This window comes from Carassius gibelio, chromosome A12 (genome assembly GCF_023724105.1).
Source record: "Carassius gibelio isolate Cgi1373 ecotype wild population from Czech Republic chromosome A12, carGib1.2-hapl.c, whole genome shotgun sequence".
NCBI lineage: Eukaryota > Metazoa > Chordata > Actinopteri > Cypriniformes > Cyprinidae > Carassius > Carassius gibelio.
Window position 1 is genome coordinate 10,655,998 of NC_068382.1, and position 13,556 is coordinate 10,669,553.

The following is a 13,556-nucleotide window of genomic DNA, read 5'->3' on the forward strand; positions in this document are numbered from 1 at the left end:
CATCAGTGCCTTGTATTTTATGCGAGAAGCTATTGGTAGCCAAACTGATAAACAGAGGTGTGACGTGTATTATTTTTCGGCTCATTAAAAATTTATATTGCTGCCGTGTTCTGGATTAATTGTAAAGGTTTGATAGAAATGGCTGGAAGACCTGCCAAGAGAGCATTGCAATAGTCCAGCCTGGACAGAACAAGAGCTTGTTGAATAAAGCAAATCTGCAGGATTGAACAGTTTTAGCAATGTGGTCTGAGAAACTCATCTGATCATCAACTTCATGGACTTCAGTGTAGCACAAGTTTAAGCTCTCAAAAACAACAAAACCTCCAGTTATAATCAGTACTGTCCCCTGTAATAATAATAATATATAATCAGTTGTTCACTGTTTGATGAGTGAATCTCTTCAGTCATGTGTACATCTGAATGAAACTCCGGTGTTTCAGCGATGACTCATCTTGGCGCATCTTGTTGGCCACTGCATTAATAAAAACAACGGAATCGTGTGTGATTGGTTGTAATGCGCAGCACTGTAAAAACACAGAAAAGGAAATATGATGCAACATGAGCAGAAGTCCTATAACATGGAAGAAATCAGTTAATCATTTTGAAGATGTTCTTCACCATACACTGTGAACAACAGCTCAACATGCAAGCTAAATCTGCATGGTTACCTTTGCCATGTTCATCTCATTACAAAACTGGTCGTTGTGATTTTGCCAAGTAAGATATGTTCCTGGATCAACATTATTGTCCAAAATATAGATTTAACCCAATCCATACCCCTACCCATAATTTGTTTCTAAAATCAGTGGGAAATGATAGCTGATTAACAGGGGTATAGAAGCACCTAACCCTGACTATAAGCCTTAAACAGATATTTCCTTAAAAGACTCTCTCTCTATTCTTATTGGTTGATAGGAATGTTGTTCCAGGATCAACAGGACATTGCACTTGGTGAAATCACTCTCACTTTACACAACCATACACACACAAAACAAAATCCCCTAAAAGAGTCCTAAAACCACTCTCACACACATCTTTCCACCAAGAGAAGAATCGTCTCTAACAAACATCTGATGTCAGTCACAATCAGAACTGCATGAAAGAACAGCCATTCTTGATTTTACAATCATCTTTAATTTGTCATGATACTGAACTGTGTGGGGATGTGGGGATCAGCTTACATCATCATCTTCATGAAGTTATATGTATCACTTGCATGTTATCAATGACAAAAGCATCAAATAGTAACAAAATAGCTTATAGATACATTTCAAAGAACGGTTATAAGAATTTAGACAAACATATAAGCACCGGGTTCTTCAGGTGCGAGATGGACACTTTGCCAGAATTTGAGCGCATTCGTCTGTAAAAGAGAAAGATCAGTCAGTGGCTACGCAATACTACAGAAAGTGATCATTTTGCAGCTAATAAACAAAAAGATGTGGTTTGATGCATTCATCTGCGACCAGGTTTAAATAGTGTACAACTTACATTACAATTAACCTCTTGTAAAGTTATTCTCAATTACTTTGAGAAGAAAACAGGACTTGAGAGTTGGTCATTTTATTTTAATCCATTAAGAATGTAAAGAGACTAAATATGACGACACGGTTCCTCATTCCTCTCCTAATATGTTGTGTATGTGCATCACGGCCCTTGTGTGATAGTACAGCGACCGAAACAAACCTTTAGAAAGCACTGATTATATTAATTAGATTTTGTTATAGCCAACAAAAAGATTTTGTGTTACATGAAATGAAGAGCACACCTTTACACCATAAAATGTGTGTTATACTAGCCTAAATACCATGTAGTTACATCATTTTCATCCGGTATCCTGTGTTCATACAGCAAAAAAAACAACGCAAAGGTTTTTCAAATACATAGTGTGAATGAAGTACATGTTTACAGCCAGCGCTGCTCTCAATCACATTAGATTCGTTAGGGTTAGCAGACAAGAATCACTCTCGCTAACTAGCCAACAACATCCAAAGCTTTAAAAATCCAATGGAAGACAATTAAAAAAATGTTGTCCTTTCAAAAAAAGAAAAAAAAAAGGGGGGGGGGGGGTTCCCTCTCGTCACTCCACAGAATGTGTTTTCTGGGGTCACAGGTTTTAAGTCAGCCCTCGACTTGTTGAAAGAAAGGCCTCTCTGGTTTACATCTAGAGAGCTTTTAGAGTTTCTTTTGGTCTCCTCCACACCTGTGTCACGCTCATCTCCAAAACAGCTGTCACGAACGCCACTCAAGTCCTCTGGAGATGTCAGGAAAGGAGATGAAGTAGTGTCTACGCTCAGATCTTCTCGTCCGTCATTTCCAGGAACTGAGCGCAAACATCCCTCGAACACTCCCCTTTTTGGTTGAACACAAACTTGTAGTAGCTGCCATCAGCACAAATAGCTGCAGGAGGATCGGTGAGAGTTAGTCACTAAACAGTTCTGCTAGTCATATCAGTACATGAACGTCTGATGATTCACAGCACATGTCTATGAGTGCAATATATTCATAACTGTTTTTAAAAATACGACCCAATTGTATTTCACCTATGACAGCGTTGGGTTCTGTTCCAAAGGCACAGACGCAGGGAGAACCGGACGGGACCTGGAACTTGGAGAAACTCCATTTGGAGCTGAAATACTTGGGGAGAAAACTGGCCGATGCCAAGCTGTGTTAGGACACACGGGAAACAGGCGCACAGTAAACACTTACAGTGAAACACAGAATATAAATGTCAGACAATAACAAAGTTGAGGATTTGTGCTAAAACCTTTAGGGTGCTTTAACACGAACCTGGACTGCTTGTTCCTTTTGGGATCCTCTGCAGCAAATATGTGGACCGTGCCGTGGTCACTTGATACGCAGATAAGAGAGGCATCCTGGTTGAAATTGATGCTGAAACACAAATACGCTCCGTTATAAATGCACACATTAGATTATCTTTATAGTAACAGAACAGGATAGCATGCATGCAGTGATTACCAGTATATATTGGCAGTCTGTGATCCTCTTCTCAGCTCCTGAATGAGATGACCAGCTGAAGTGTCAAATATTCTGATCAGGGTCCCCTACACAGAAGACATGTTCTCCGTTAGCCAACCGCTGGCTCATTCCTTGGCCATTTAGGGTGTGTTCACACTTGCCATGTGTGGTTCATAGGGCTGGTCCGAGTACCATCTTTTGAGCTTCGAAGCGTCGGTAGTAATCAACATCGAATATTTGAAGCTTCGGAGGGAGGCGGCTGAACATATTTTTCTCTCTAATAAAGGCAGGAATCTCTGTCTGCCTGTCTGTTAGCATTTATATTATGTTGTGAACCATTCATCCAATCCAAGGGAGTGAAGCGTCACATTTCGGTGCAATACAGACTCCTTCAGAATGAATAATCTTTTAATAAACTACAGAACAGCGTGAGCAGGACTTATATGCTCCAAAGAACAGACACTGCACTAGTGATACAGAACACACAGGTCTTTTAAGAGCAATATTTTTAATATAAAGAATGTTTTATTAGGCTGGGCTACTGTACTTTTTTTTTTATGGCTGCCGTTTCTTTCTATTTTTTCCAAGCAAATTAAGTGCACGTTTTTATCGTGTAAAATTACTCAAGGTAGTGGATAAAAGAAGGTCGTATTTTACACAAACATAATAATCCTACTTACAGAAGTCAGCTGTTGTAGGATGGTTTTAAATCACATATCTGGCACACTGTCTTTGTCTTGTCCTCCCTCGATCTAAAGTGCTCTCACACAGCGGAGGTCTTCTTCTCTTCCGGATGAACTGATTCATGACGTTCACTCATGGGCTTCTCCAGTATCGAACCGAACCCGGATCAGTCAGCACGGATACGGTTTAATCTTCCACTGTGGGGCTGATAACGGAGCTCTTTGGAATGCAATACAAATGCGTCAGTCGCTGTCTTGGTAATGCAGGTGTAATAGAAACAGCGATATGGACGATGATCAGATATTTCTGTTTTGGGGACTCCTTTTTTATCTGATAGGCTATTTTAAATTCTATGTGAAAAATAAAAAATAAAATAAACAGAAGGCGTCGACAGGTATAATATCAAAATGCGCAAATGTTTCCTCCACAGAACCAAATAGTCTCAGACAGTTTTTTTTTTTTTTTTTTTATTGAACGAGGCGTAGCTTTTTGATTAAATACGCGCTACCGTTTAGCTAGCTGTGGAGAAACTGGTAGCCAGGCAACAGAGAAGCGACGTCACGCACGCGCACACACACACACACGCGCACACACACACACGCACACACTGTACCAGACTAATACACCTGTACCTGACAGTGCTTGGAACCGCTCGCCCAACAGTAAAAATGCGGCTATATTCATATTCACAAACTAAAATTTGATATCACACACCTTCAGCGCTGCTTTAAGTCTAACGCATCTTTTGTTAAGTGAGTTCCGTCACGATAAATACACGTCATTCAAGTCGACCAATCAGGTTGGGAACGTATCACTATGCCTTTAGGTTCACTGTCAAAAATGCCAATGTGAACGCTAAGTGGATCAGGAACAAATGTATCATTTTCCTTTTTGGTCCGTACCAAACAAACCGAACTTGAAGTGTGAACACACCCTTTGATTAACAAGCAGTGCTGCAATAATCAAACAGCTGTGTGTCACACACACAAGATTAATAAAGAGTGAAGTGAACTGACTTTCTCAGATGCCGTGGCGATCCGTGTGCCCTGCAGATTGAGAGCGATGCAGCACAAAGCTCCTTCGTGTGCAGGAATATCCACGGGCGGCTTCTCTGTGTTGGCCAGGTCTACGATCTGAACGTGTCCGGAGTGAGTGGCTGGGAACGCTAGCAAGGAATTGTTGCTGTTTGGGCACAAGACACACAAACCTGCAGAGATGGCCAGAGTGAGCGTCAAGAAAACGGCTTTGTCCTGTGAAGTTCAGATCAACAGCACACGCTTGTGGTTCAGTATCTAAGAGCACGGATCAATCGCTGCTTCACGACTTACCTTTAGGGTTATAGCATGTTTCAAAGACATGCAGCTGATGAGGATTGTGAGTAAACGTGAAAACTTTAATCATAGAATCCAGGACCACCACAATCCTGAAACACAGAACAAACCGCATGTAGCTGTTGGTTCTTTATAAGGAACTTGAGTGAATCTTCAGTGTTTTCCTAACAAGTCCACAGACCCTGAGTGACTCCGTGTGTGTTTGTGTGCACTCTCAAGAGCTTCAAAGGTTTCTGTTTCTAATGTGTTTTTGATGTGCTGCTCAATGTTTACATCACGAGGTGTCCAGGTTAGTCAGAATCCTCTCGATCGTTTGCTGTCAGCGTGAGCTCATAATCAACTCTCACTAGAACCAGTGAAGAGTAGATGTGATGTCTTCATTGATTATAATGTGAGAGTGCAGAACTCACAGCGTAAAGTGATTGACATCTTCAGGGTTTATGAAGAAAGCTTACTTTTGGTCTATAATCCATTCACAAATTGAATAAAAGTGTTGTTCTTCATGCTGCAAAGATTACCAATGACCACAAACAGAGGAGAGATAAATATATTTAAATGCAGGAGTGAACCTGTCCCTCACGAAACTGACAGTAGCACAAGGTTACTGAAGTAGCTTTAATACACATCTACTGTTAGATAACTCTTGGTCCTATTCATTTTAAAAAGCAACATTTACTAATTAAAAATATATATATTTCGAAGACACTTGATGTTTTGATGTGTTTTAACTTATATATAAATATGTTTCAAGAGTTTCTGTTATGGTTTGAACTCGTGCAGTATCATGAAGTTTACTTCATTACTGTTTGAGTCGATGTTAAAGCTTAACCCAAGCAGAAGTTACAGCTACACTGTGCCAGTATTTAATATGAGACTCATTACTGTATACTGCATTTGTGATACTGGATCTTTGCACGTTCTCTTGAAACTTTCATTATCAATGCAATGAAATCATCTGCTATTTTTTTTTTTTTTTTTTTAAATCAGTTGTCAGATATGTTCATGGTCAGACAAATATTATTAAATGAAGAATACAACTAAATGAACAAAATAGTTCAATACCTGTCACGGCGAAGTTTAACGGCTTTGACCTCCGTGGAAAACTCAATCTCGATCACTGTCTTTTTCTTGAGGTCATCCCAAATCATCACTAACACAAAGACAGAAAAGAAGCAAAAATGTGTTTTTACAGATTTACTTGCTGAAATAATTTAGCAGAGTTTTAATATATCAACCGGAAGCAAAATCCAGGAGAACCTGCATTAAACACGGTTTAACATGTTTAAAACCTCAGCAAATTATTCCATAAATCCATCAAACAGCCATCTCAAAGAGAAATATACCTTTATTGGGAGGGTATTTTGGTTTTTTCCCACCTCCAACAATCGCAAGATAATTGCATCGAAAGAGCATCTCCACGTGACCAACTCCTCCCTCAAGAAACTCTGAGAGAAGAATTAATGAGATTAATGAGTCTCCCAGAAACACTGATGGGTGAAAGAATAACTCGGGCTACATGCTAGTCCTTATGTTTCTAAAAGACATGTTGACATTGACCGTCGTGGACTAGGTGTGTGTGTGTGTGTGTGTGTGTGTGTGTGTGTGTGTGTGTGTGTCTGTAACTGCTCTGGAAAAATCATTTCTGACTCAACATGCATCCACAGAAATAACTTCTGCCAGAAAAAAGACAAAAGGAAATGGAGGGGGGGGGGGGCGGTTGAGTCGTGGCCTAGTGGTTAAAGAGTTTGCCTCCTAACTCTTGGGTTGTGGATTCGAATCTTGGGCCGGCAATACCACGACTGAGGTGCCCTTGAGCAAGACACCGAACCCCTAACTGCTCCCCGAGCACCACAGCATAAATGATGCCCACTGCTCCAGGTGTGTGTGTGTGTGTGTGTGTGTGTGTGTGTGTGTGCATACTTCGGATGGGTTAAATGCAGAGCACGAATTCTGATTGTGAGGTAAGTTTTAGCATGTGGAAAAATCTAAAGTTAACTTCCAGATATTGTTTTAATATATGATGTTACCAGTAGTGGTGGAAATTATGATTCTTTCAAGAGATTCGTTCATTTTCAGTTCGTTCAACAAAATGATTCGTTCAGATTCATCAGTGACTATTTCTTCGTATTACATCAAATATGCCAGCAGGTGGCGAAAAAGAGTGTCTTAAGTCAACGAACGTATTCACTTGTTACAAAAACTGATTTGGCTTTATTAAATTGTGTGCATAATCGCATTCAATATATAAAGTCTATTTAAGTTGTTCAGATGAACAAAACACAAGGTTTTCTTACATAATTATCATTTTAATTGTTTGGTCAGACAGTTCATATATTAGCCTATACATTCACATTCATAAATCGGGGATTGAAAGTGAAATTATGTTCTGTATGCTAAATATGAAAACAAGCGTATGTGCACAGTACCTATAACTCCGCTTTGCATTTTGCGAGATTGACACGCTAAATGGCCAACTGACCCGGTTTACTCTCATTCATTTCATTCACGAACGAGATAAGCTATGTACCAATTAATATCATTCTCGAACAACATGTATCCATTCAATCAACTTGTTCGCGAACGACATGTGTACCAGTTCAGTCATTTCGTTCATGAACGATAAGATCTCTAGATCTCGTTCAGACTCATATGAAACTCGTTCAGTGAAGGGCGTATTCGTTCACTGCATTCAACAAATCACATGCTCCGTCACATCTCATACTCGAAGGCTATTGGCTCGAGGTCGAGTGACCCTTTGACAGGATGAAATATTTCACCGAGCTGCTGCTAATAGCGCCGCGCTACTGTGGAAGGAGGAACTTCAGTGAACGAGAAATATGAGTCAGTGGATTACGTGAACCAGAATGATTCGTTCAACTAAAAGATTCGTTCAAAAATAACGATTCGTTCACGAACGACACATTAGTGATGGGAAGTTCGGATCATTTTACCGACTCGGACTTTTGAGTCTCGTTCAGCAAAATGAACGAATCTTTTTTCGAGTCATTTCGTCCATTTTAGCAAAATGTTATTAAAATATTAAGTGCTACCTCCCCAACACATCTAGTACTTATGCAAACGTTGATCACACAACAAACAATACAAAAATAAAATGCTATAAGATACAGAAAAAAATATTCATTCTTTACCTGGGTTTTCAGTCTGTGATTAGCTCATCTCACCTCTTATCTGACAAGAAGTCTTCGGGTTTAAGTCATTCCTTAATCACGTACAGCCCCATACGCGAAACCAATGCGGTCTCGAGCCGGAAAGAGAATTAATTAGTTCATCTCATGAGTCTTTCGGGTCGAGTTTGACTCGTTCCTTAATCACGTGACAGACCCATGCGCTATTTCTGACATTTCTGTCACTGTGTTTTTGTTACTGTTTGTTGAGGATCTATGGTTTGTTATTATTTTATAAATAAATAAAACCCTGTTACAAATAACATATTGATTAATTTGTCTTCTTGACTGTCTATCGGTAAATAAACACTAGGCTATATAATAATATAATAATCCAAGTTTACAATAAAAAGTATTTATAGACTAGTTTGTTCATTTTTACTCCAATTTTGAGTTTGCTGGTATAATAATTGCTTTTCCTAGGCAGACTTGACATATTGGTGTAATATATGTATAAGAAGATTTCTCAAAAAAGGACATAATGACATACATTAAAAGCAAATAACATTTTGAATTTGAATTATTAATTTTAGTTTAAGACATTAAGGTTATGATAACTTCAGCTTTAACAGTTTTAACCCAGCTCAGAGTGAGGCGTTTCAGATCCTGGTTCACTGCCAGTGCAGGGGCCATGTTTTGGGAAGACTTTGACGAAAGGGTAGCAAGCTTGAGGCCTTCTGCTACCTCTTCTAAGACCTCAGATGCTATGATGGAGATGCGGGCCAACCTTGCAGAGCCAGTCTGCCTGGTGGAGGAGATGTTCACCAGTATACAAAAGCCTTTCTGAAGTCACAAAGACAAGACTTTGCATTGAGGCCACATCCGTGCCATCTGATTTTTTTTTTTTTCTAAAACTGGGCAGATTATCTCAGATAGAAGAACTCACAGACTCAGCCCATCCAAGGTCAGGGAGTTTGTTTTTTTATTAAAATGCAAACATGAATAAAAAGCAAGTCCTAAAAATATAACCACAGTGTGTTTTTTTTATTTTAAAGCTTATTTATTTTTATTTATTTAGAAAAAGACTATCTTATTGTGCAATATTTTTGTTTTTGTGATTTTAAAGGTAATTTGTTATTGTTATAAGGCTCCGTAGCTTTAGTATCTCTTAATTTTCATTTATTTTTTATTCAAATGGTTTAAAATTATTTTGGGAATAGTTATCCTCTTTGATATAAAGTTTTTATTTTGGCACATAAGTGTTATTTATTTTAAAACGCATTCATTTAAAATTATTATGTAAAAAAAGCAAAGCTTGTTGTGCAATATTTAGTTTTTCTTTTTTTTATATTGTACTTTTAAAGTTCATTTGTTAAGGTTATTAGACCCTGTGGCTTTATTATCTTTTAATTTTTATTTCATTTTTAATTATTTACATTTTTATTATTTTAATTTATTTTGGAATAGTTGTCCTCTTTGTTACAAAGCTTTTCTGACACAAAAATAAACAATAAACAACAATTCAAAAGTATGTACACAGTGTTTTTTAATGTTTATAAAGTGTCATATGTCACAAAAGTATGGTTTACATAGACAATCTGATTTAATAACTGCACAACTAAACAAAAACAAACAAACAAACAGACAGAAAAAGATCAACATTTTAAGCATAACCAACTCTTTCTTTCCACATTCAGTGTTATGGAAAAGTACCACCATGACAGAAATTAAAAGCAACAATTTGAAACCAGAAATGCATCACGTTACCGTAAGAGTAAATAATACTAATAATAAATAAGTACTACGCACCCATTTTGTAAGGAAAGTTGTAAATTAACTAATTACTCTAGCCAATGTTGTCACATCACAGGACAAAAGAACGAAAAACCCGAAGAACCGAAAGATGAACTATTCAATTCTCTGCATTCTTTTACTGTCTATGGTTTAAGCGTATGGGTCTGTCACGTGATTAAGGAATGACTCGACCCGAAGACTCATGAGATGAACTAATCAATTCTCTTTCCGGCTCATATTGCATCTTTTACTGTCTATGGGATTAGCGTATGGGGCTGTCAGGTGATTGAGGAACGAGTCAAAAACCCGATAGACCCGAACTATGAACTAATCAATTCTCTTTCCGGCTCAAGACTGCATTGACTGACAGGTGAATTACTAAGACTAGAACAGAACCTATGGAATAATGCGCATGCGCGACTGAACGACTCACTCCCCGAGACGACTCGTTCTTCCCGAGTCACATTAAAGATTCGTTCAAAATGAAGAACGACACATCACTACGACACATCACTATTTTCCAGTCAGTCTGTGTTTAACACGTGTCAGAGAAAACAGCTGTCTCACCTTGCTTTTCCTTTTCTTTAAGAGGGTCTGTGTTATAAACCCTGAATCCATTCTCCATCCCACACGCAAAACATCCTGGTGAAGGGAAAATCACATTTCAAGGGAAATACTGGGATTTTCTGTTGCTGTACTGTTTCACCTTCAACTTCAAGAGATTAACTAAAACTAAACCTCCAGATGAAGACATCAATATCACATGAGCAGTCACTGTTTCATGAATTCCGGTTCTGATTTGGTGCAGAGTGTCACTTAACCTGCATAAATCCTCAGTTTGAACCACTGATCTATAATAGAGATATAATAACCTCGATAAAAAAGAATAGTCATTATATAGATCAGGCGATGCCTCAGTTAACGTTAGTTGAACCACATTACAGTTATTATTGCAGCACGCAGTCGGATTTAAACAAACGTCACATTGTATTTAAGTGTTAATCAAGTTCACTGAAATCCAAATGTAGAGATTTATCTCCTGAAAGTCATTCCAGCAGTTGAGCTAGCGCTAGCATTAGACGCTCATGTGAATGATCTTTATGGCTAACCAGCTGATCGAGTTCGTTAGCTTGCTAGGCAAAACAGCAATCGTGTTTATGAAGTTTAATATCAAATAATCAAAACACATCACATCTATTTCAATTTTTCAAATGTATTTGTTTAAGAACAATAAGAGTTCACTGGTCTCTGTGATTCATAAGGGAAACGTTAATATCAGAGTGATGTTAGCTTTAGTTAACAATAAACATCTTACCGTGATCCTGGTTAAATCCAGCATAAAGTAATCCATTACCGTGCGGATTTGATGGCAATAAATTCATAGTGCTGGGCGTTATTTGGCTAATCTGAATGAAAAGATTGTTAGCCTAACTAAAGGCTACCATTCCTGACAGAAGGCTCGAGCTGGCAGGCTAACGCTAACGCTAGCGCTGTTAACATCGCATCGGGACTCGCTCCAGTCAGAAAATAAAGTCTGCAGCGCGCCTGAAGCTCCCGCTCTCTCCTGTTATCAGCGATAATAGAGTTATACCCACTGATCTATAATATAGAAAACAGTCGTATATATATCAGTGGTTATACCTCACTGCGGCGCTCGCTCGAGGTCAGATATTACGGAAACAGAACTTACTGTGGTCTACACATGACTAAGATTGACTTTTGCAAACAGCTCGATATTTTAAAGTATGCAGTATTCTGTACTTTAAGAACAACGTGACTTTGTTAAATATTAATTTAAATGGCCGTAAAAGGTTTTGCACACGATATTAAAATACTTTCTAAAAGAATACAATGAGTCTGCCGCGAAACATCGAATAAGTATCAAACTGTTTCATCTACAGTTAGATACTGCCCCAGTGGCCTAATGGATAAGGCACTGGCCTCCTAAGCCAGGGATTGTGGGTTCGAGTCCCATCTGGGGTGACTGCTTTTTGTTTCTTTTTCTTTTTTTTCTGTCTCATTCTGGAGTTAGGTTTAGTACATTACAAAGCTGGATACATTTTAGATCATCTAATGTCACAGAGTCACTGCGGGAGATGATACTCATGTTTTAACATCTTTTTAGCTGAAGGGCCCCGGTGATTAACATGCAACAAGAGTAAAGTGCATTACAGACCGGCTGTAATGATCGAGTGATTACTTACTATTGTCGGAAAACAAAACAAAAGCATTATACATATTAAATATATATGTATTTATATACTTTTGTTTGTTTGTTTCTTTCTTTCTTTCTTTTTTAAATGCATATATTGATATAATTACTCTCTAAATAAGAAAGTAAAACTGCCAGTAGGTGGCAGTAAGTGCCTTTATGACAGGAATGGGCAGCTTTGGTGCTGGAGGGTCGCTGTCCTGCAGAGTTTAGCTCCAACCCTAATTAAACACTCCTGACAGTAGCTCTCTAATGATCTTGAAGACCTTGATTAGCTGTTTCAGGTTAGTTTGGATCTAAATTCTGCAGGACGGTGGCCCTCCAGAACTGAACTTGTCCTGCTTTATAAGTCATTGGCTGCGTCCGAAACCACATACTCACTTAAGGAGCGCTTAAAGAGTACCTACTCTATAGCCCGAATACAGTAAGAATGAATGTGATCTGGACGTCATCTGGCATGTTGATGTTTTCGTGTGACCTACAACATAATAACAAGAACAACAAATTAAAAGCAAAATAGATGAGCGACAGGTTCAATTCATCTATCTGTAACGACTGATAAAACTTGCCAAATTTTGTGGTCTCGTTGATGAAACAGCTGCCCATTTATTTTGTAAATTGTAGTAGAACCAATACATTATGGGCTGATTTAAGTTCTTAACCCTACTAATGTAACCCACGGTTTTGTCCTTAAATACATTATTTATAACCCAAATAAATCCATAATCATCATCTCTTGAATATGTACCGGTTTTCCTCACTGTTTTACAACATCTGCAGAGAGGATACGTCAGGCAGCTGCTCGAAGATTTCACCTTTGAAGAAAACTGTAGGTTTTATACTAAAAAAAAAATTAATAAAAGTAACCATCACAATAAATAAATAAATTACAAGTGAACAACAAAATAAAAAACAAAGTGTAATCTAAGTGTATCAATTCAAGAAAACATCACTGTGGCGAGTGGGGCGGGGCCGAGAGGCATGGGAACGAGGAGTGAGGCCAGGTGTAGTGATTGGAGATGAGCTGCACCTGCGCCCCACCGCCAGTATCGAGTCCCACGTAGGAGATGGAAGGATATAAAACTGGAGCGACGACCGTGAAGGACGAGAGAGGACCAGGCCTGGGACATTATTTTATGTTTTGGCATTTATTTGTGCGCGTCAGTCGTCCGTGAGGGGCCTCCTTCTTCCCGATGAGTATGGAGATTATATCGTTACAGTGGTGCCGAAGCCCGGGAGAAGGAGGGATGCGCTGCTGAAGATCCCTCGCTGCTGTGGTGAATCCGCGGTGCCCTCAAGCAGGCGAAGTATGTGCCGCCATGGACGCTCGAGGCGGTGGGCTGGAGCGAGTTGCCGAGGACGGGCGAGCTCGCTGCCGGCCGCCCACGATATGGAGGGGCGGCTGCCGTCCGTGAGGGAGCGGAGGAGTTG

At 39.0% G+C, this 13,556-nt stretch overlaps 1 protein-coding gene and 1 non-coding gene across 5 annotated transcripts; one reads left to right on the forward strand and one right to left on the reverse strand.

Annotated features, from left to right (window-relative positions):
• Positions 1-1,111: 1,111 nt before the first annotated feature.
• On the reverse strand, positions 1,112-11,680 carry LOC128025727 (WD repeat domain phosphoinositide-interacting protein 3-like). 4 transcript variants are annotated; one of them, XR_008186210.1, is made up of 11 exons: positions 11,229-11,678; positions 10,481-10,555; positions 6,338-6,439; positions 6,057-6,144; positions 4,992-5,086; positions 4,680-4,870; positions 2,980-3,065; positions 2,791-2,892; positions 2,544-2,665; positions 2,204-2,400; positions 1,112-1,363 (listed from the first exon to the last, which is right to left on the reverse strand). XR_008186210.1 is itself a non-coding variant. In XM_052612260.1 (10 exons), the coding sequence occupies exons 1-10, from the start codon at positions 11,293-11,295 to the stop codon at positions 2,294-2,296; spliced, it is 1,035 nt and encodes a 344-aa protein (XP_052468220.1). In that variant the 5' UTR covers positions 11,296-11,678; the 3' UTR covers positions 1,112-2,293. The 4 variants fall into 4 exon arrangements, 3 of the variants coding, with proteins under 3 accessions (XP_052468220.1, XP_052468221.1, XP_052468222.1); XM_052612260.1 differs by having other exon boundaries at positions 1,112-2,400; XM_052612261.1 differs by lacking the exon at positions 10,481-10,555 and having other exon boundaries at positions 1,112-2,400; positions 11,229-11,680.
• Positions 11,681-11,823: 143 nt separating this feature from the next.
• Positions 11,824-11,896, forward strand: trnar-ccu (transfer RNA arginine (anticodon CCU)). Its single transcript has one exon. It is a non-coding gene; the product is annotated as a tRNA-Arg (tRNA).
• Positions 11,897-13,556: the final 1,660 nt, after the last annotated feature.

Excerpts from the sequence above, each read along its gene's own strand:
- LOC128025727 (XM_052612260.1), bottom strand. The coding sequence starts at position 11,295 with ATGAATTTATTGCCATCAAATCCGCACGGTAATGGATTACTTTATGCT. Across the intron at positions 3,066-4,679 it reads TCGCCACGGCATCTGAGAAA|GGGACCCTGATCAGAATATT; the intron begins GTCAGTTCACTT and ends TCTTCTGTGTAG. Across the intron at positions 2,401-2,543 it reads AGAACCCAACGCTGTCATAG|CTATTTGTGCTGATGGCAGC; the intron begins GTGAAATACAAT and ends ATCCTCCTGCAG.